General features: G+C 53.0%; 1 protein-coding gene across 1 annotated transcript; it reads right to left on the bottom strand.

Moving 5' to 3' along the window:
• Window positions 1–1253: 1253 nt before the first annotated feature.
• Window positions 1254–2186, bottom strand: LOC139603985 (olfactory receptor 14J1-like). The gene has a single exon (XM_071454985.1). The coding sequence runs from the start codon at window positions 2184–2186 to the stop codon at window positions 1254–1256; it is 933 nt and encodes a 310-aa protein (XP_071311086.1).
• Between the last annotated feature and the right edge of the window lie 18935 nt (window positions 2187–21121).

Below are 21121 nucleotides of genomic sequence, written 5' to 3'. Positions count from 1 at the left end.
GGCACTGCTCTGGCAGCACCTCGGGGTCTGTGTCCATATCTGGGGCCCCAGGGGTGGGCAAGAGAAAGAAATTTGTAGCAGGAGGACTAAAGAAAGCAAAGGTGAAGCCAAAGAAATTCTCAGGGCAGTTTGGGGGTGGCTGCCAGGCAGCCCTGGCTCTGAGCAACAGCATCTGCAGTGGCACAGGAAACTCCCAGCTGATGGGAACAAACTTTCTGGCTGACTGCAGAGGCCGGGACAAAGCTGAGTGGTTTCCCTGGTGTCCCCCAGGCCTTGCTGGCCCCAGGGGCTGATGGCATTTGTGCTCCCTCAGGTTCATGTCCCCACAGCAACAGCATGGGGGTGCTGGCCCTGCTGTGTGCAATGCAACCAGGGGCTGCTGAGGCAGTGCTGCCGTGTCTGTGCCTGCAAGGATGGGGCACCTGTGTGAGCTGGGGGAGAGGCCAGGGCTGCAGAGGGGGGATGTTGTTGGCAGCTGCATGAGGACGCTCTGGGACGCTGCCCTGGGCTGTGCAGCGCACTGGGCATGGATCAGCCCCTGCTCTGCTGCTCCTTGCCGTCTGCCCCAGGGCCCTTGCAGAGCCCCAGCCATGCTGTTTGCCCCCAGCCTGCCCACGGCCAGCGTGGGGCTGCTGACGGGGGTTTCTGTGCTGAGCCTTGGCCTGGCCGTGTTCTTGAGAGAGCCTGGGCAAGGAGCCTGGAGCCCCCAGGGCCTGGCCTGAGGCGTCAGCGCTGCCCCAGCAGTGCCCATGGCCTGTCCCTGCTGCAGCCCTGGCACTGCCACCCCCAGGGCTGTGCCCGGCCCCGAGAGCACTCAGGCCCTGCAGCAACACCAGGGCCACCAGGGCAGCGGGGCAGGGCCACGGCAGCAGCACTGGCAACACCAAGTGCTGCTGCTGCTGCTGCTGCTGGGCACAGCTGCTGGGCCAGCACTGATCTGCCACAGCTCTGCACACAGACATTGCTGCTGCAGCTCCAGAGAAGGCAACAAAAGGGCATCTCTGCTGAAAACTCTGCTGGGAGATCCTTTAGTTCCTTTAAAGCCACCGAAAGTGCAGCCCCTGATTGACACAGTCTGTGGCCACAGGATAGGTGGAGGGAAACAAAATGAGAAATGGCACAAGGAATGACATTTATTTGTTGACAAGATTAAAAACCTATAATAAAAAGAGAAAGAACCTCCAAAATGAAGCCAACAAGGAGTATCAAAGACGACTTTTATTACAAGTTATTTGCAGAAATTGGCCAGCAGTTTATTGTTCCTGAAAGCATCCAGTCATCAGTCTCCTCACTGCAGCCTTGAGCTCCTGGTTCCTCAGGCTGTAGATGAGGGGGTTCAGGGCTGGAGGCAACACCGAGTACAGAACTGACAGGGCCAGATCCAGGGATGGGGAGGACATGGAGGGGGGCTTCAGGTGGGTAAATATGCTAGTACTGACTAAGAGAGAGACCACAGCCAGGTGAGGGAGGCAGGTGGAAAAGGCTTTGTGCCGTCCCTGCTCAGAGGGGATCCTCAGCACAGCCCTGAAGATCTGCACATAGGAGAAAACAATGAACACAAAACAACCAAGTCCTAAACAGACACCAACAGCAAGTAGCCCAAGTTCCCTGATATAGGATTTTGAGCAGGAGAGCTTGAGGATCTGTGGGATTTCACAGAAGAACTGGCCCAGGGCATTGCCATGGCACAGGGGCAGGGAAAATGTATTGGCCGTGTGCATGAGAGCATTGAGAAAGGCACAGCCCCAGGCAGCTGCTGCCATGTGGGCACAAGCTCTGCTGCCCAGGAGGGTCCCATAGTGCAGGGGTTTGCAGATGGACACGTAGCGGTCGTAGCACATGATGGTCAGGAGAGAAAACTCTGCTCCAATGAAGAACACAAAGAAAAAGAGCTGAGCAGCACATGCTGTGTAGGAGATGTTGCTGGTGTCCCAGAGGGAATTGTGCATGGCTTTGGGGACAGTGGTGCAGATGGAGCCCAGGTCAGCGAGGGCCAGGTTGAGCAGGAAGAAGAACATGGGCGTGTGCAGGTGGTGGCCGCAGGCTACGGCGCTGATGATGAGGCCGTTGCCCAGGAGGGCAGCCAGGGAGATGCCCAGCAAGAGGCAGAAGTGCAGGAGCTGCAGCTGCCGCGTGTCTGCCAATGCCAGCAGCAGGAAGTGCCTGATGGAGCTGCTGTTGGACATTTGCTGCAGCTGCACATGGGCACCTGTTCATGGAGAAAGGACAGTGACAAGTCAGGAGAGGCTGCTTGGAGCCAAACCTGGGCCATTCCCTGTAGACTGTCCCTACATTTGGGACACACCGCCCTTCTACCTGCTGTGGAAAAGCCTTTGGCTGCAATCAGAGCACAATCACACTCCCCGGGTACCCTGGGATAAACCAGACCCTGCCCAGAGCAGAGGGATCCCTGAGTGTCTCACCCTCTCTCAAGGTCTCTGGGCAAGGTCTCAGCACCCCCTTGTGCCAAGGACACTCACGGCTCCCTGGGCAAACCCAGCAGCATTTCCTCAGCTGTGGCAGCTCTGCCCTTCCCTGTGGGACATTCAGGGAACTCCCAGAGGCTCTGGCACAGATTTGCACCCAGGAGGGCAGCTCAGAGCCTGGCAGGGCACAGCAAGGAGATCCCTGGCTGTGCCCATGATGGGATCTCAGGGAGGGGGCTCAGCTCATTCCCCTTTGCCATGGACTGCTTTGCCCACAGCCCCACGGGTGCCAGGGAAGCTTGGACACCCCATTCCCATGGACAGCCCTGCCTGGCAGGAATGCCAAGGGCAGTGCCTGGCTCAGCTGCTGCAGATGCCAGAGCCTCCCTGAGAGCAGCAGATAACAGTGCCAATGTCAGGGCAGAGCAGATGTTGTGGTGCTGTGCCTGAGAGGGCAGGGCAGAGACAGCCGGGCACTCAGGACAGTGTTCCCGTGCCCAGCTGTGCCCGGCACCTCCCACACACCAACAGTGCCCTCCTGCCTCAGCCCTGCTCTCTTCAGCCCCCTCTCCTTCCCTGAGCATCTCCCTGGGCCTGGACATTCCCTCCTGAGAGGAGCCTTGTCCCTGCCAGCGCTCACAGAGCCCATCCCAGCCTGTGTGCCCTGGCTGGGGCCCTACAGAAACCTGCCTGTGTGCAGGGCCCTGGCTGGGGCAGGCTCTGTGTGCAGCTGGGCAAGGGCAGCTCAGGAGAGCCCTGCTGGGCCCTGCAAAGGTGATGCTGCTGCTGTGCAGGGCTGAGGAGTGGCTGAGGGCCCTTTGGGAGGCTCCCAGCAGAGACACTGACCACCCAAAGTTACAGTTCTGGACTCTCTGTAAATGTTCAAACATTCCTTTGGTGATCCTGTGTGTCCCTTTCAATTCAGAATGTCCTGGGATTCTTGGATTACAATTCCTGTTCTGCTTCTCTCATCCCCTTGTTTTTTATAATCAAAAGAGAAAAAAAGTCCCTTGCAACAGTGTTAGAACAGTAAAGTAAAAACCAGACCTTTATTGGAAGCTTCCAGGTGTCCCAGTAGGGATGGGGCACACCCAGCCCCTGATTTCAACAATTTATTAAGGTTGATTAATTAGGATATTTAACAGGAACATCCAATAGGAGATTCACTTACCCCAGTTACACATCCCTGGCTCAATCCATTGGAGTAGGTGCAAGGGCTTCTCTGCCTTCACTTTTTGTTATGACTGCTCACATTCTGGTCAAAAAACAAAATGTTCTTCTTGTAGGCCCTCTTCCTGATAATAAAACTATACAGGATACTATATGTTTTGTATACTGTATGTATTTCAGGAATGCATTTAGACAATCAGTTTATTTTTCTAAAATCAAAGAAAAAGGTTAGGGAAAAAAATAAAGTTAATAAAGGATTCTAGTTATAGATTTATATAATAGTAATAGAGTTCATTAAGAGTTTAATAGACTTAAAAAAGGAATATAGATTTATAATTATGTAATAGTAATTTGTAGAGCTACAAATATATGAAAATTGTATAAAGTAAAAAAAATCTTCTTGTAATCACCCCAGTGTTCCCATCCTTCTTCAAGCAGGAAATTGAAAACACTCTCAGGAAAGCTCCTGATCTTTCCAGCAATCCCAGGCTTACCTTCTTTGGGAAGTGCCCTGCGGAGCTGTGCCCAGGCTGGTCTGGAGCTGGGAGCAGCCCTGCCCCACACAGCCCCTCTCAGCAGCAGCCCCTGCCCTGCTCAGGGCGGCTCCTTCCCCCCAGAGCTTCTGCCCAGCGCTGGGAGCAGCTGCCAGGGCTGGCTGAGAGCTGTCCCTGGCAGGCAGCAGAGTCCCTGCCCCAGCACAGCGCCCTGGGCTGCAGGACCCTGCTCTGCAGGACAGCCCTGGGCACCCCTGGCTGCTCTGCACAAGAGACAAGCAGAGAATGCACTCACAGGCTCTGCAGGCATTGGCATGTTCCAGCTTGAGGAGATGGCTCCAGGAGCTGCAGCTGCACTGTCCTGCAGCCAGAGGTTCCTGTGCCAAGGGCTGGCAGTGATTGTGCCCCAGGCACTTCTCAGCCCCTTCCCAGCCCTGACTGATTGAAGCTCTCTGTGCCTCTGGGCTGTGCCCGGGCTGGCTGCAGGCAGTGCCCCAGCCCTGCTGGGCTGGCACAAGAGCTGCTCATCAAGAGAAATGTGCTTTTGAAGCTCTTCTTGGTGACCAGGAGCTGCCTCTGGGCCAGGAGCCCAGCCCAGCTCAGCAGCACAGACACAGCACAAGGACTTGAATCAGCCTCTGGGGCTTTGTGCTCAGGCCCTGAACATCAGTCCCTGAGAGGGAGCTGAAGAAACCTCTGCAGAACTCCAAGGCAGAATCCAACTCCAAAGTTTCTTGGACTTTTAATGGGTCCCACTGAGGGACAGGACTGAGCAAGTGTCCCCAGGCCCCAGGCAGAGCAGAGAACTGCAGGCAGTGATGACAGGTCTTGGTGCCCTGGGGCTCAGCAGGGTCTGTGCCAGCAAGGGCTGGGAGGAGACACCTTGTCCTGAGGCCCTGGGGCCTCCTGGCACAGCCCCAGCCAGGCTGGGCACTGTCAGCCCCTTGTGCTGCCCTCAGCATCCCCCCCTAGCCCACATCCCAATGGCCTCAAGGATCTGCTGCAAGGAGTCCCTGGGGAGCCTTGCTCAGCAATGGCCCTGGGGGCTCCTTCATGCTCCCTGCAGGGACTGCAGCTTTTTCAAAGGACTTTGGCTTTGGCTTTTGCCTTGGAGTCTCTGAGAGGTTTGTGCAATCATGGCCTCCAATTATCTGCTGTAATCAGTCCCTGGAGAGGTTTTGTCAGTAACAACACTCAGTGGGCTCATTAATGCTTCAGGGTACTTCAGTTATTTGAATGTTCTTGGTGTTTCCCTTTTGATCCAGACTCTGTGAGAGGTTTGTGCAATCATGGCCCCAATTATCTGCTTTAACGAGTCCCTGGAGAGCTTTGTACTGACACTCAGTGGGGCTCATTAATACTTTCAGATACTCAAGGTTTTTAAGGTACTTTGGATCTAAGAATACTTTTAGCTATTTTTAAGGATTTTCCTTCCCACACTGAGTCTCTGAGAGGTTTTTGTGCCATCCTGGCCTCCAATTCTCTCCTCCAAGGAGTCCATGAGGAGCCTGTGTTGGGTATCTTACCCCTTTCTGTTTTACAACAAAGATGGAAGTGAAGCAATTTTGTAACACTTTCTAAAAGCATCTAAACAAACACGGTGGAATTAACAATACAACAACAACCACTAAGAGAATGAATAGTCCTGTTTTAGCTCGACATCATCCAACCCTTTAGTCCCTTGGACTGGAAGAGTTTATTGAACCAGTCTTTGTTTTCCACTTGAAGCTTCTTGAACCCTTCTTTCAGTGCCTGAATGCTCTTGTGGATTGACTCGCTGTGGCTGGAGAGGTTCATGCAGCACATGCCCTCAGAGTCTACACAGCCATGCCCATGTGCCCAGAGTAAAAACTCTATCACTGTTCTGCAAGGTGGCGTGTCTGATGGTCTCTGTGTCTGAGAGCAGCCACTCAATGTGAGGGAGGCAGCATTGGTTTGCTTACTCAACAGGCACCCAGGATGGTCTGATTGTCCTAAAGCTCTAGCTGCAGCCACCCAAGGTAGTCCAAATTGGGGGTGCTACCATGCAATACCTGGATTAAAGCTTTCAAAGCCATCTCTTTGATATCATCCAATACTTCTCTGGGGATACCTGCTGCTTGATCATCTGGTAGGCTGTGTTGTCCTTCTCCAGCTAGATGGTTGATTGTCAATTCTGCCCTTGCCTCATTATTAGCATAGTCTGCTATTAATGGATTTAGTAAACACTTCCATCCCCCTTCCCACAGGGTGTATTCTATAGGTGACAACAACATGGTCATAATATATTTTAAATCATAGGGGGTTAAGACATGTGCTGTAAACATGGCCCTCATTAGGCCATTAAAACAAGGTAAGTCCTTCCTATGGTCTTTAGCTGCCCTATACAGATCCTTGATTTCCCTGTAAACCAATGGCTGACACTTGGGATTCTGCCCCCTTCTTTCATAGCAAATGGGGGCAATGAGGAGTTTTGAGACTATTTGCCAGTCTCCGTCCTTAACTGCTTCTTTCTGGATCCTTTCCTAGGGATCTTCTGGGGCTGAGAGGCGAGGTGGCTCTGGGGAGTCCAAACTGTCTTCTGGGGAGGAAGAATAACTTGGAGCAGAAACATTTGGATTAGGAATAGTGTGACAGTTGGGCTTAGTATCTTTGATCATGGGGTTATATTGTTGCCAGAGGGTGAGGCAGAGGGCGCTTCCATTTTGTCAGGTGTTGGGGATGAAGGGCCTTGATTGAGGATGGCGGACTCCTGGGGTGGAGTTTTGGAGGCATGGCCCAGGGTGAAGGTGGAATGATTGACAGTGGGGGCGTGACCCGCAGTTGTGGGGGTGGAGTCTGGAGGTTTGTTCAGGGTGGAAGTGAAGGCTGTGGTAGCAGGAAGTGGAGGAGCCAAGATGGAGGGAGGATGGTCGGGCTCCAGAGCCACGTTCAGGCTCCTTCCATCTTGAGTCTCCAGGGCATGATGCTCCAAGACAGCGTGGCCATTGCCATCTTGGACCATCTTGGAAGGTCTGAGAAAGGCAGGTTTGAGGGGTGGTCCTTAGTTAGGAGTGACCAACAGATTGAGTTTTCGACACGCTGCTTGCTGGTGAAGGGTCTCAAGGATGGCGTGGAAGATGGGGAGCATGCAGGGTGCAACGGGGTCCCTTTTGATCAAAAGGCTGTAAATTTAACTCCCACTGAGTCCCAAAATCCAGTGGTATGAATTTCATCAGCAGAGGTATCTGGAAGGTTTTTATTAATCACCTTATGATGATTTTAATTCGTACTTTGAAAATGTTATGTCATGATCAGTGATAGTTAAAGCATACGTATACGTTCCTTTCTACTTTGGACATCTGGCTGCGCATTTTTCTCTTTCTCTGCCTTATGGGGAAGAGCCACCAGAACACCCCAAATCAATTATGGGGCGTGGGTGCATATTGTAAAAACACAGTGGCAAAATGGGCAATAAATGTCTTGCATTTCCCCAAACCCACCTGCAATCCTATGCAGGTGAAACCGTCATTGTCCCTGCTGATCCTGGGCAAGGTCCCTCAAAGCAATGATGAATCCACTGGGCCCGGCACAATCCAAAATCCCAGGGAGCCCTGGCCTGTCCATCAGCCAACCCCAGCTGACGTGACTGACACAGGGAGCCCTGAGTGTCAGGGTCCCTGTTTGGGCGCCAAAGGTCACAATGAGGGTGGCTGTGACAAACCTCTCTGGTTCCCTGACTTCAGGGAGAGGGTGGCAAAAACGAAAAGGAGAAGGATCAATGGAGTTGTTTCAAAGGAACATTAATAACAGGGTGAAAAGCAATAAACATGGAGAAGTCGAGAACAGTATGAGGGGCAGGATCCAAAGACCCAAGACAAAGGGGAGCAACGACATGTACACCTGGGGGTAGAAACACTCTAGAACAATAACCATATAGGGGAAACAAGTAACCAATAGGGGAATAGAACTTGGACAAGTTAGCATAAGAACACTAAAGGCTTTTTGGAGAACTTTCAAGCTCACCTTAATTTAAACAAATGATTCCCAGGGCTTGAAACTTATGCCCAATGCTTTTGGGGTAAAATCTGTCTGACTCTGAGTTACAGCCAGGCTAACTCCCACACTGCTGCTTTGCTCTGGCCCCTTGGGACCATGTGGCCCAACAGAGCCACAATGATGTCCTTGGTTCCACGAGGCCCCACAGTGTCACAATGGTCCCTTGGATCCATGGCGCTCTGCAGTGTCACAATGGCCCCTTCATTTCACAAGGCTCCCAAGTGTCACATTGGTCTGCATAGGAAGGAAAGCACGGAGCCCCCATGTTTCAGGAGCTGATGAACGGCAGCCACCAGAGGCCAAGGCAAGCCTGACCTGTCTGTCCTGGCAGGTCTGCTTGGAGCAACCCATGGATATTTGAAATTATGAATGTGGAGTTCTAATTTCAGGCATTTGTGCCTGGAGAAGAGGGATGTTTTTCTGCCATACAAAGAAAAGCACAGAGCCCTTGCCAGTGTTTGGAAAATAGGTGAGTGCTGGCACTCAGGAATCAAAGACCAGCCAGACCTGTCTGTCCTGGCAACTTTTGTCTGGCAGCAATCTTTGGATACACAGAAATTTGGAGGTGGAATGCTAATTTTGGCCATGGATGCCTGGAAAAAATGGACAGTTCTTTTCTATACAAAGGAAAGCCCAGAGCCCCAGTGTTTCAGGGGCAGATGGGAGTGGCCTTCCACATTCCAAGGTCAGCCAGACCTGTCAGGTGAGCCCTGGGAGGCCAAGGCAGCCACACCTGTTTCATGTTCCCTTGCTTCCACAGGGCCCTGCAGTGTCACAATGGCTCCTGGCTCCCATGATGCCCTCAGGTGTCATAATGGCCCCTTGGTTACACAAGTCCTTAAGGATCTTCATGGTCTCCCTGGTTCCACAAGGCCCCACAGTGTCCTAATGGCCTTTGGGTTCCATGAAGCCCCTCTGTGTCCAATGACCCGTTGGTTCCATTGGGGTCCAGTAGTGCAACAATGATTCCCTTGGTTCTACAACTTCCCAGAGTGTCACAACAGCCCTTTTCATCCATGAGGCCCTGCAGGGTCACAATGTTCCTTTGGTTCCATGGGGCCCCACAGTGTCACAATGGTCTCCATGATTCCATGGAGCCCTGCAATGCTCTCCATGGATCCACAGTGCCCTGCAGGATCACAACGGCCCTTTGGCTCCATGAGGCCCTGAAATGCAGCAGTGGCCTCTTGGTTCCACAAAGCCCTGCTGCTTCACACAGGCCCCTTGGGACCATGTGGCCCAGCAGAGCCACAGTGATGTCCTTGGTTCCATGAGGCTCCACAGTGTCACAATGGTCCCTTGGATCCATGGTACCCTGCAGGGTCACAGTGTTCCCCTTGGTTCCACAAGTTCCTACAGTGTCACAGGTTCCACAAAGGCCTGCAGTGTCACCGTGGACCATTGGTTCCACAGTGCTCCACAGTGTCACAATGGTCTCCATAGGAAGGAAAGAAGTGAGCCCCAGTGGTGCAGGGGCAGATGAGAGGCAGCCGCCAGAGGCCAAGGCTGGCCAGACTTGACTGTATTGGTAGATTATTTTGGAGAGTAACCCTTGAATATATGGAATTTTAGAGGTGGAATCCTAATTTCAGCCATGTGAGCCTAGACAAGAAAGACAGTTCTTTTCCATAGGAAGAAAAGCATGGAGCCCCAGTGCTTCACAGTCAGATGGGAAGTGGCCCTTGACATGCCAAATTCAGTGGCACCTGTCAGACAGCCCCCAGGAGGCCAAACCAGACAGACTTGTTCAATGTTCCCTTGATTTCATGGATCCCCACACTGTCACAGTGTAATCCTTGATTCCATGAGGTCTGGCAAAGTCACAATGGATTCTTGGTTTCATGAGCCCCAACAGAGTCACAGGGTTCCCATGCCTCCATGTGGCCCCGCTGTGTCACAATGGCTCCTTGTTTCTATTTTAAATCAATCACAATCAAACCACAGTTTGATCATTGATCCTTGCTTCCAGAGGGCCCATGATTTGCACAATGGTCTCCTTGATTCCATGATTCCTGGATTCCACAGTCTCACCATTGTTTCCTTGGATCTCCATTGTCACAACTGACCCAAGGCTCCATGAGGTTCCGCAGTGTCACCGTGGTCGCTGTCAGAGGCTGGATGAGATCCATGTCCCGAGACACCTTGGGATGCTCGGAATGCCCGTGTGGGGCCAGGGCCGGGTCAGGCCTTGGTTTGTGGTGGGACAGAGCCCCGCCCCCAGCCCTGGCCTGGCAGAGCTGTCAATCACACAGCGGGGGGGGGGGGGGGGGGGGGGCGGGGTGTGATGTTAACCCAGCTCTGATTGGCCCAGCTGTCAATCAATCAATCAATCACACACCAGCAGCTGGTGCTACCCTGGCTCTGATTGGACAAGCAACTGGCAGTCCCACCCCAGGGGCGGGGCCATGAAGGCCCAGGGGGTTAAAAGCCGGAGCACGGGGCCAGCCCAGGGTCTGGATCCTGCCTTCTGCTGGGGTTCCTCTGTTGGTGATGCTGGAACCTGAGCAGTTGGTGCCCATGTGCGTGTCTTTCTATGGATCTTCTGTCTTTCTGTTGGTCTCTATTTCTTCTCCTTCTAATCCTACTTACCTGCAACATTTCTGGGTAACTTAAAATCTTAAAGGTTAAAGGATTTGAGGTGAAATGTGTGGGAATCCAGGGCACAGGGAATATTTCTCTGTCTGCTCTGAGGGGTCCTGACCCCCAGAGAAACACTGCCTTGAACCTTTGCCCATGGAGAGGACTTCCAGGACATAGAGACCAATTAGAATTTAGCAAAGTGTGGAATAGATTAGATGGGAGTACACTATGTTCCTTGGGTGAGAAATTTAGGTTTTGGGATTTTTAGTATGGTGTAGATAGGAAGCAAGATGCAGGAATTTGGGTGTAGTCCCTGTCTTCTTCATCTACTCCATTTTTTACAGTGTTGGTGGGACGGGGTCATTGGTCAAGGAAAGCACAGTGCAGAGGTCATGTGGACAGTCAAGGGATGAGTTATTGGTAGATAAGTAGAAATAATGTATGTTTTAAGAGTTAATTGGATGAGACAACTTTAAAAGACCTTGAAACTGTACATTTTGGGGCCATTTTTTGGTGCATTTCCAGCGTGCTGAGCCTGGTGTGGACAGCGTGCAAAACTTTATTTAAGATATCAATAAGCTGAAGACCAAAAAAGTCCCATGCATCTCCTTTTACATGGCACAGAACTGCTACAGGAGGGTTTCTCCCATCCAGAGAGCCCCCAGAAAGGCCCAATGTAAAACAAACATCAAAAACTGGTGCTCCGACAAGGTTTGAAATAAGATGGGTTTTTTCCAAAAAGTTGTTTACTGAAGGGTGTTGTCTTAATTGGCCAGTCCTATGAAATGTGTTGAATAAATGACCAATGAGGTCCACCTGTAGCAAACCAAGACATAAAACAAGAGGATTGAAAAAACAGGTGGCTTTTAGTCCTTAGACTTCTGATCTGAGTCTGTGTCATCTCTGATTCAGTGGTGACATTTGGGGATCTGTGGGGGCTATTGGGGATCCTTTCTGCACCTTGTGAACCAACAGGAGTTTCTGTAATAAACTTTGCCTGAAGCTCCCACTGTGCCCATGACAGGAACCCCTGTGAGTGTCTGGGCCATCCCGGCTCTTTGGCAGCCTGGGGACTCCTGGGATGTCACCGTGGAGCCCCCGTGAGTGCCTGTGACAGATCAGTGCCTTTGCAGCCCAAGGTGCCCTGGGATGTCACCATGGAATGGCTGTGACTGCCTCTGACCACAGGGCTCTTTACCATCCCCAGAAAGCCCTGGGAGGTGTCCATGGAGCCCCTGTCTCTGCCTGTGACATTCCAGCTCTGGAACAGCCTGGAGACTCTTGGAAAGATCCCATGGAACCCCTCTGAGGGCCTGTGACAAATCTCATCCTTAGCAGGAAACCATCCCAAGCCCCCTGTTGCTATGGTAAGTTCCCATGGCAACCATCCCCAGCCCCCTGTTGCTATGGTCAGTTTCCATAGCAACCATCACCAGCCCCTGTTGCTATGGTCAGTTTCCATGGCAACCACCATCAGCCCCCTGTTGCTATGGTCAGTTTCCATGGCAACCATCACCAGCCCCCTGTTGCTATGCTCTGTCCTTTGGCAGCTCCATGGAGACCCCATGCCAGGGGTGGTTGCCATGGACACCAGCTCAGGCCTGCAGCCAGAGCCCGTTGCCATGGCAACCATTGGCAGCCCCATCCCCAGCCTCATGGGATCCCAGAAGCACAGAATTGGCTGAGCTGGGAGGGACCCATCAGGATCCTCCAGTGCAACTGCTGGCCCTGCACAGGACACCCCAACAATGCCAGCCTGGGCCTGGCAGCGCTGGCCAAACGCTGCTGCAGCTCAGAGAGCCCTGGAGCTGGGACCCTTCCCTGGGGAGCCTGGCCAGGGCCCCAGCAGCCTCTGGCCAAAAACCTTTTCCTGACATCCAACCTGAGCCTGCCCCGACTCAGCTGCAGCCGCTCCCTCCACTCCTGTCCCTGGGCACCAGAGGGAAGAGGTTCCCACAGCCCCAGCCAGGGACCCGCTCCCAAGGCTGCTGCCATGGCCACCAGGGCTGGCACCAGCTGGGATGCTCGGTTTCCACGGGCCGGGCTTCAGCAATGGGATTCCCCAATTTCCTGCTCCCGCTAAAACCGCGCTGCCCTCGCTGCCCTCCCGCCTCCCATGGAAAGCACAAAAGGCAAAGATCCCAGGCTGGGATAAGAACAATTTATTGGGAACAGCAACCAGATAAGGAACAAACAGAACAAAAACAATATTGATAACATAAGAGATAAATAAAACTGTTGACAGGGAAAACTAAAACACAACTCACTGGGTCTGCCTGGCCACAGTTTCTCCTGTCTGGAAAGGACACCCTTCTCCTCTCTCCTCTCTCTCTCAGGGAGAGAGAGAGTCCCTTCCCTGCCCCTGGCAGTGTTCTGAGGTGGGAGTGAATGTAATGACAGGGCCATGGCCAGACCCTTCTGTTGTTCCATCCCACATCATGTCACTGGGAGGGGCAGGAAAAGGGACAGGTGTCTTCCCAGCATGGATCACAGGGAACATGGATCACCAGGGCTCTTCCCAACGTGGGGCCTCCAATGGAGGATGAATTTGGAGCAGTGAACGAAGCTCCTCCTGAAACTGGGGCATTTGCAGGGCTTCTCTTACCGGTGACTCCGTTGGTGTCTGCTCAAATGAGAGCTGCTGGTGAAGCTCTTCCCACACTGGAGACACTTGTAGGGCCTCTCCCCAGTGTGGATGCGCTGGTGGGTGAGAAGGGTGGAATTGTGCTTGAAGCCCTTCCCACACTCCCCACACTCGTAGGGCCATTCCCCAGTGTGGATCATCTGGTGGCTGATCAGGGTGCTGCTCTGCCTGAAGCTCTTCCCACACTCCAGGCACTTGTGGGGCTTCTCCCCATTGTGAAGCTGCCCATGGATCACCAGCTCTGAGCTCTGGCTGATGCTCTGTCCACCTTCCTGGCTCATGGTGGGTCTTTACTCCTCAGAGCACCCTGGGCTGGGTTTTTAGCCCCTCCTCCTGTGCGATCTCTGGGGCTTTTCCTCCACGTTGGAATTCTGCACTGTGGAGCCACTCAAAATGGCCTCTTCCCCGTGGTTCTGCTGTGGGGATCTGTCCTCCCTGGTCTCCATCCTCAGCTTCTTCCCTGGGGGAGGAAGGACAAGGAGAGGATGGGATTTGCCTCCGTGCCAGAGGGAAGGGGAAGGAGATCCCCCCAGTGCATCCCCGGCAGGACGGGGTTGGCAGCAGGGTTGTCCTGCAGCCGGGGGCTGTGCTGGGCTGGGAGATGGAGCAGGAGAGAGGGGGAAAGGGGCACTGACTTCCTCCTCACCTGCCTGGGTATCCCAGGGCTCCTTCCTGTTTCTCGCAGCCTCCTCCTCCATCCAGCCATGGTTTGGGAATGGGAAATCCTGGTTTGGGGAAAAACAAGGAGTGAATGCCTTGCATTGGGGATTCCTCCCGCCCAAGTCCATCTCTACAAGTTGCTTGATGTCCATAAAAACCTCCAAAAATCAAGAGTGAATCAAAAAAAGCCACCAGGAGTGTCCCATTTCCAGTCTCATCCCCCTGGGGTTCTGGTGGTCCCCCGTCTCAGGGCTGTTGGGGATCCCATGGGTCCTGGGGATCCCCCCTCTCCAGGGTCCTGCTTAGGGATACTGGGGGATTTTGGGATCCCAGGGTTCCCCTCTCCAGCCTCCCCCCAATCCAGTCACTTGGGGCTCCCCCGTCTTTCCACCACCCTTTCCTGGTTTAGGGCAAATTTTGAAAAAAACCTCCAAAGGAGTTTTCTTTAAAAAGCAAATTCAAGCAGCCCCTCCCCCAATCAGATCAGGAAAATATTTCCTTGGAGAAAAGTGGAAAAAACCTGTTTATTTAACAGGCAAAGCATTCACCAGCACAAAAAATGAACAATATTAAACAATAAAACCTCTTGCCGCTACAAAAGAGTTGACAAACTCAAAAAGTCCCTCCGTGGCCTTTAGCTCAGCTCCCTCAGTCTCTTATCAGTCCCTCCAGTGCTGGAAATGCCACAGCCCAGGCTCGGCCAGGTGGGCCACAGGTGGGAGCTGCCGGTGGTGTTCTGGGTGTTCAGTCCAGAGCAGGTTTAAACAGCTCCAAAGAAAAAGAAAAGCCACAGTCCAGGGAACTTCTCTGCCTCAGAGAGCTAAAAACTAACTAAAAGCAAAGGAGAGCTCTGTCCTGCTGTCTGTCTGTCCATAGACAACTGATACCTTAGGTTTTAAGTTTTTCTGCTCTGTTTTGGTGTGCAGCTTTAGCTTTATATTAAGTGTTACTGGGATCTTTTCACAGGTGGTGAAGACAAAATAATCCTGTTCTAGCTGGAGACTCAAGGACAATCTCTTCAAACTTCAGGCCCAAAGCACAAACAACATGAAAAGAGGAGGATGGGCAAGGAAGCAAGGAGGATGGAACTTCATAATTTGAAGCTATTAATTGGGCAATTATGTGTAAATGGGCTAAAACTTATAAAAATGTGAGATCTCATGACCAATCCCTCTTTTGCTCCCATCTCGGAGCCATCCAGGCAGAGCCACAGCTGTGGCTCCGGTACCGCCAGGGTGTGGCCTTTGAAGGCATTTCAGTAAAAATCCACTTCATTCCTCTTAGCTCCGTGTGGTCTCTGTTCCAGCTCCTTAAGGCATCACAACAGTCCAGGAGCCGGAATGTGGAGGAGTGAGTGCAGTGTCTGAAAACAAACTGCAGCTTCTTCCTCCTCCCCTTGGCTCTCAGAACCAGCCTTAAAGGTGCAGAACTCATTTCTGGGCTAAACGGACCGATGGGGCACGAGCATCATGAAGTCACCCCAGGACGCGCCCCTGTCAGGGTCAGGGGGTCCCGTCCCCGCCTCATCTCCGGGCTGCCGGGGGTGCCCCAGCTCCGGTATCGCCCCTTCCCCTCTCCCCGCCCCGGGGGTCCCCCGTTCCACAGCCCCGGCTCTCACGGGGATCCCCAAAACCAATGTCCCGCCCCGTCGGTACCGGGCCAGCCCCACGTGGACCCCCCGGGACCCTCCCGAGGGGCGATCGCGGCTCCTCTGCCCCCGAAAAAGCTCCTCTTAGGGAGCCCGGAGATATCCGGGGCTCGAGTCCGGGATCTGCCGGCTCCGAACACGCTCCAAAAAAATCCTCCCGGACAGCCCTGGCTGGAGCCGGGGCGAGCTCGGCCTCGCCCTCACCTGCGGCTCGGGGCTGGGGCGATGCTCCCGGGGCAGGGGCTGCTGCAGGCTCAGCGTGCGGGCGCTGCGAGCGCCGGGATTCTCCCGCTCCCGCTCCTGCTCCTCCTCTCCCTCCTCTTCCTCCCGCATTGCCCGAGCCCCAAACTCCGCTCCGGGGCCGCTGGGCTCTGCGGGTCCGCCTGGCAACCGGTGAGTCATCGGCGAGAAAAGCTCTGGTTGGCTGGAAATTGTTCAGCGCCTCCTCTGATTGGCTGGAATTGTGAAAGGCGCTGCGCCCTGCGGTGTCCCCGGGAGCTGCGGAGTCCGGGCCGGAGCCTTTTCCTCTTTCTTTCTCCCCCTCTGAGAACTCTTTCCTATTTCTTTCTCTCTCTGAGATCTCTTCCCGATTTCTTTCTCTCCCTCTCTCCTCCCCATTTCTTGTTCAGTTCAATCCAAGTTCGAGCAGATCCACAGGTTGCGTTCCCACGCTCTCATTCGCACCTTCACTGAGGCAGAGGCGTCTCTCCCTCGCGAAATCGTAACCCATGGGCAGGGTCCTTTCCCAGCCCAATCCTTCCAAGATTTTGTCGGGGACTCGCTTCCATTTCCTCCCTCCCTCTGCTTCCAGCGGGGAAGGTGCTGGGAAATGTCCATCAAAGCCACCTTTGCCGTGTGCTCTGGGAGCCCACAGAGCTGCTGGACCTTGTCCCCTGGCCCTGCACAGCTCCTTGGGAGGCACGGCAGGAGCAGCACCCTGGCAGCCTCGGGAATGCCCCTCTGGGATCCATGGCACACATTGCCAGGGGCTGGAATTCCAGTTCCCAACCAGGAAAAGATGTTCCTGCCCTGGAAGGCAAAGCTCTCAAGAAGGAGCCAAAAGCCAAGTGGAGCAAGATCCTACAGTGACATTTCACTGCCAGCCTTCATAACTTCACCCATGGTTGTTGCAGCTCCTGGATTGGGAATTAAATCAGGGCAGGGTCTTTGGTGGGAGCTGCCTTGGGTCAAGGGAGACACTGAGAGAGAAACAGAGCAGGCAAAGAGAGGCAGGAGAGAAAGGAGGACACAAACACAATCAGCTGAGAAGGTGGCGCTCTGAAAAACAAACTGGAACTGACTGAAAATGAATGGGACAGAAAGAAATAATTTTGTAACTTGTATTTACTATTAAAATACAATTTCATCCCTTTGTCACAAACCTCTTCTTAGTGTCATTCAGCAGGGCTGTTAGAAAGTTTTTCATTCTGGGTGGATATTCCAGGCTGTATCCACAAGCAAACAGGGAATGGGGATTTTCCTCCTCCTGGTGAGTTTGACATCCTCAGCTGAGGAGAGGAGGAGGCACCAAAAGAAAAGGGCAGCTGGGCTTCATCCTCCCACAGGAAAGAGAGGGGGGAAAATCTGGGGTGAAAGGGACAGGGACACCCCTGGGGAATGGACAGGGGTTACAGAGACAGGGACAACCCCCCCAAGCTCCTCCCAAGCATCCCCCAGGGTGAGAGGCACAGAGACCCCTTGAGCATCTCCTGGGCACTGGACAAAATAAAGCTGTTACTTGTCAGAAAAAAAAAACTTTACCCTACATAAAATGCCTTGAATTTGCTCTTCCCACAAGTCACTTGTGATGGAAATGCAACAAATCCCAAACTTAAATAAACTGACAGTACAAACAATTCTGTGGCAATTCCAAGTCTCATTGGTGCCTGAAAGCTCCAGCTCAGCTGCTGGCACATTCTGATAAGAAGAAATGTGGAAATTTGGCCCAACACAGATTATGAAAAGGAAGGGAAAGCTCTGTGTAGTTGTCACAAAGGTGACAGGGACAAAGAGAAAAATTATTCTCACATTTCGAAAAGCCTCCCAGCCTGTGAAAGAGAAAAGGGGGGACAGCCACAGAGTGACAGGGACAGAGACCTCCCCTGGGGCAGGGCAAGTGTGACATTGTCCCCTGTGTGTGTGTGGCCTTCCCGGGGTGGGGGTTTTACACCTGAGCCAGTTTGGGTAAGGGGGGTGGTGTTCACCCCCTGAGCAGGGATTCCCCCACTGTTTCAGGCTGCAATGTAAGATGGAACCAAATGCATGTTTTCAATCCCCATCTTCATCAACTGCTATAAACAGGTGGGGCAGTGTTCTTGATCCCTTCCATGACTCAGTCCTGATAACACCCTCCAGGGGAGATATCTTCTGGGAATGGGCCATTGAGTGTCACTGCAGGACTGATCAAATTCCATCCTCCCATTGTGGGATGCTCTGCCCAGGGGGAGGATCCAAGCATTCCTACCTGGATATAAGCTGAGCCTTGCAACACCAGGAGCAGCTTGCCTACTGGATTCCCAGAGGACAAGAGCTCCAGAACCACCACTGGACCTTCAGAGGAAGACCAGACCCTTCTACAGGATCACTGCTTGGACAGAATCACGTTCATCACTCCAACAGGACTGCAGCCACCATTTAATGGGACTGCAGCCACCACCCTGAGCAACAGGGTGTCAGGTTATATCCTGATTCTGTCAGTTTAGGGCAGTGTTTCTGTATCATTGCCTTGATCTTCATTTTCTTATTAAATTCTAAGTCTGGCTTAGACTCTCCACCTGGTTTGCCTTCAATCCAGTACAAAATTTAATGTGCTCATCCCTTGTTTTCATCCCGAAACAGAATTTCCCATCCTGAAACCTTCACCAGATAGAGGAGGAATCTGCAAGGAAGAGGAAGGAGCCCCGGGACATGCAGGAAGGTGAGGAGGAAGTCAATGCCCCTTTGCCCCTCTCTCCTGCTCCATCTCCCAGCCCAGCACAGCCCCTGGCTGCAGGACAACCCTGCTGCCAACCCCGTCCTGCTGGGGATGCACTGGGGGGATCTCCTTCCCCTTCCCTCTGGCATGGAGGAAAATCCCATCCTCTCCTTGTCCTTCCTCCCCCAGGGAAGAAGCTGAGGATGGAGACCAGGGAGGACAAATCCCTACAGCAGAACCTCATGGAAGAGGCTGTTTTGAGTGACTCCATAGCACAGGAATCCAATGGAGAGGAAAAGCCCCAGAGATCCCACAGGAAGAGGGGCTCCAAACCCAGCCCAGGGTGCTCTGAGGAGGAAAGACCCACCCTGAGCCAGGAAGGTGGACAGAGCTTCAGCCAGAGCTCAGAGCTGGTGGTCCATGGGCAGCTTCACAATGGGGAGAAGCCCCACAAGTGCTTGGAGTGTGGGAAGAGCTTCAGGCAGAGCAGCACCCTGATCAGCCACCAGATGATCCACACTGGGGAATGGCCCTACGAGTGTGGGGAGTGTGGGAAGGGCTTCAGCTGCAGCTCTGCCCTCATCATCCACCAGCGCATCCACACTGGGGAGAGGCCCTTCGAGTGTCCCCAGTGTGGGAAGAGGTTTCAGAGCAGCTCCAATCTCCTCCAGCACCAGCAGGTTCACAGGGATGAGAGGCCCTTTCTCTGTCCCAACTCTGGGAAGAGCTTCAAGCACAGCTCTACCCTCATCACCCACTGGCGCATCCACACTGGGGAGAGGCCCTACGAGTGTCCCCAGAGTGGGAAGAGCTCCTCCATGAGCTCTTACTTGTCCAAACACCAATGGAGGCACCGGTAAGGGAAGCCCTGCAAATGCTCTGACTGCAGGAAGAGCTTCCTGCACTGTTCCAGCTCCATTCTCCACAGGAGGACCCACGCTGGGCAAAGCCCTGGTGACCTACTGTCCCTGTTACCCATGTTGGGAAGACACATGGCTGTGTCTTGTTTTGGTTTGGCCCTAATTTTCTTCTGATTTATCTTTATTGTTTAGAAACACCTGAAAGAGGACTAAAAATAAATTTTCTATCAAAGATGTCTAAAGTCTCACCATTTAACAGGTATTAGTGGGGGCATTTCAGGTTTGGGGACATATTCTAGGGGATTTAAGTGTTCTTGAGGGATTTCAGGAAGTGTTCTCCATACCTTTGCACTCCACAACTCAAGATGGATTGATCTGTCACCTCAACATGACTCAATCCCACTGAAAAACAAATGAATCTTAGCCTCAAAGGGCTCAATCTGTCATCAAATTGCTATGTTCCCACCTGAAAAGAATTCAGTTCCATGTTATATTTACTCTATTCCAGAGCCTCCTAAGTGAGATGGGGTTGGAAGGAGATGGGGAGAAGTGGGATCCAAATTTGAGGGTGTAGCTTGGGGATTGTATGGTACTGGGTGTGTGGGATGTGTTTTGACAGTAAATAAAACTTTCAGAATTACTGATTTCTGTCCCATTCATTTTCCATCAGTTCTGGTTTGTTTTTCAGAGCGCCACCTTCTCAGCTGATTGTGTTTGTGTCCTTTCTCTCCTGCTTCTCTTTGCCTGCTCTGTTTTTCTCTCAGTGTCTCCCTTGACCCAGGGCAGCTCCCACCAAAGACCCTGCCCTGATTTAATTCCCAATCCAGGAGCTACAATAACCATGGGTGAAGTTATGAAGGCTTGCAGTGAAATGTCACTGTAGGATCTTGCTCCACTTGGCTTTTGGCTCCTTCTTAAGAGCTTTGCTTTCCAGGGCAGGAACATCTTTTCCTGGCTGGGAACTGGAATTCCAGCCCCTGGCAGTGTGTGCCATGGATCCCAGAGGGGCATTCCCGAGGCTGCCAGGGTGCTGCTCCTGCCGTGCCTCCCAAGGAGCTGTGCAGGGCCAGGGGACAAGGTCCAGCAGCTCTGTTGGTTCTGCAGTGCCACAAGGGCCCCTGGTTCCATGAGTTTCCCTACTGCCAACAGCAGTTCCTTGGTTCCCGTGATGCCCTGCTGCTGTGTCGCCATAGATATTTGGTGCCATGAAGTTCTGCAGTGTCACAATGGCCTCCCTTGCTCCATGAGCATCTGCAGTGTCACAATGGCCTCCTTGGATGGGCAGTGTCACCATGGACCATTGGCTCCAGGCAGCCCCACTGGGTCACCATGGACTCCTTGGTTCCATGAGGGGGTGTCTCCATGGGCTCCTTGGATCCATGAGGGGGTGTCTCCATGGGCTCCTTGGATCCACAGTGTCACAATGGACCACTGGATCCACGTGGCCCTGCTGTGTCACCATGGCCCCTTGGTTCCATGGCACCCCAGGGTCACACTTGACTCCTTGTTTCCACATCACCCCCTCAGTGTCAAAATGGCCCCTTTGTTCCATGAGGAATACAGAAGTTTTGTAGAAACATTGAGCAAATCCTGCTTTACACACCTGGGAACATCTGTTTGCATTCCAAAGAGAGGTTAAAGGTGAGGATGGCACCAGCAGCTTCCATCTGCAACAGAGATCCAGGGAAAGGACAGGGACAGAGAATTC

Source organism: Agelaius tricolor, unplaced genomic scaffold, assembly GCF_023055355.1.
Source record: "Agelaius tricolor isolate 1412-34295 unplaced genomic scaffold, bAgeTri1.0.p SCAF_43, whole genome shotgun sequence".
NCBI classification, from domain to species: Eukaryota; Metazoa; Chordata; class Aves; order Passeriformes; family Icteridae; genus Agelaius; species Agelaius tricolor.
The sequence above is the reverse complement of the archived record's forward strand: the minus strand, read 5'-3'. Positions and strand labels throughout refer to the sequence as shown.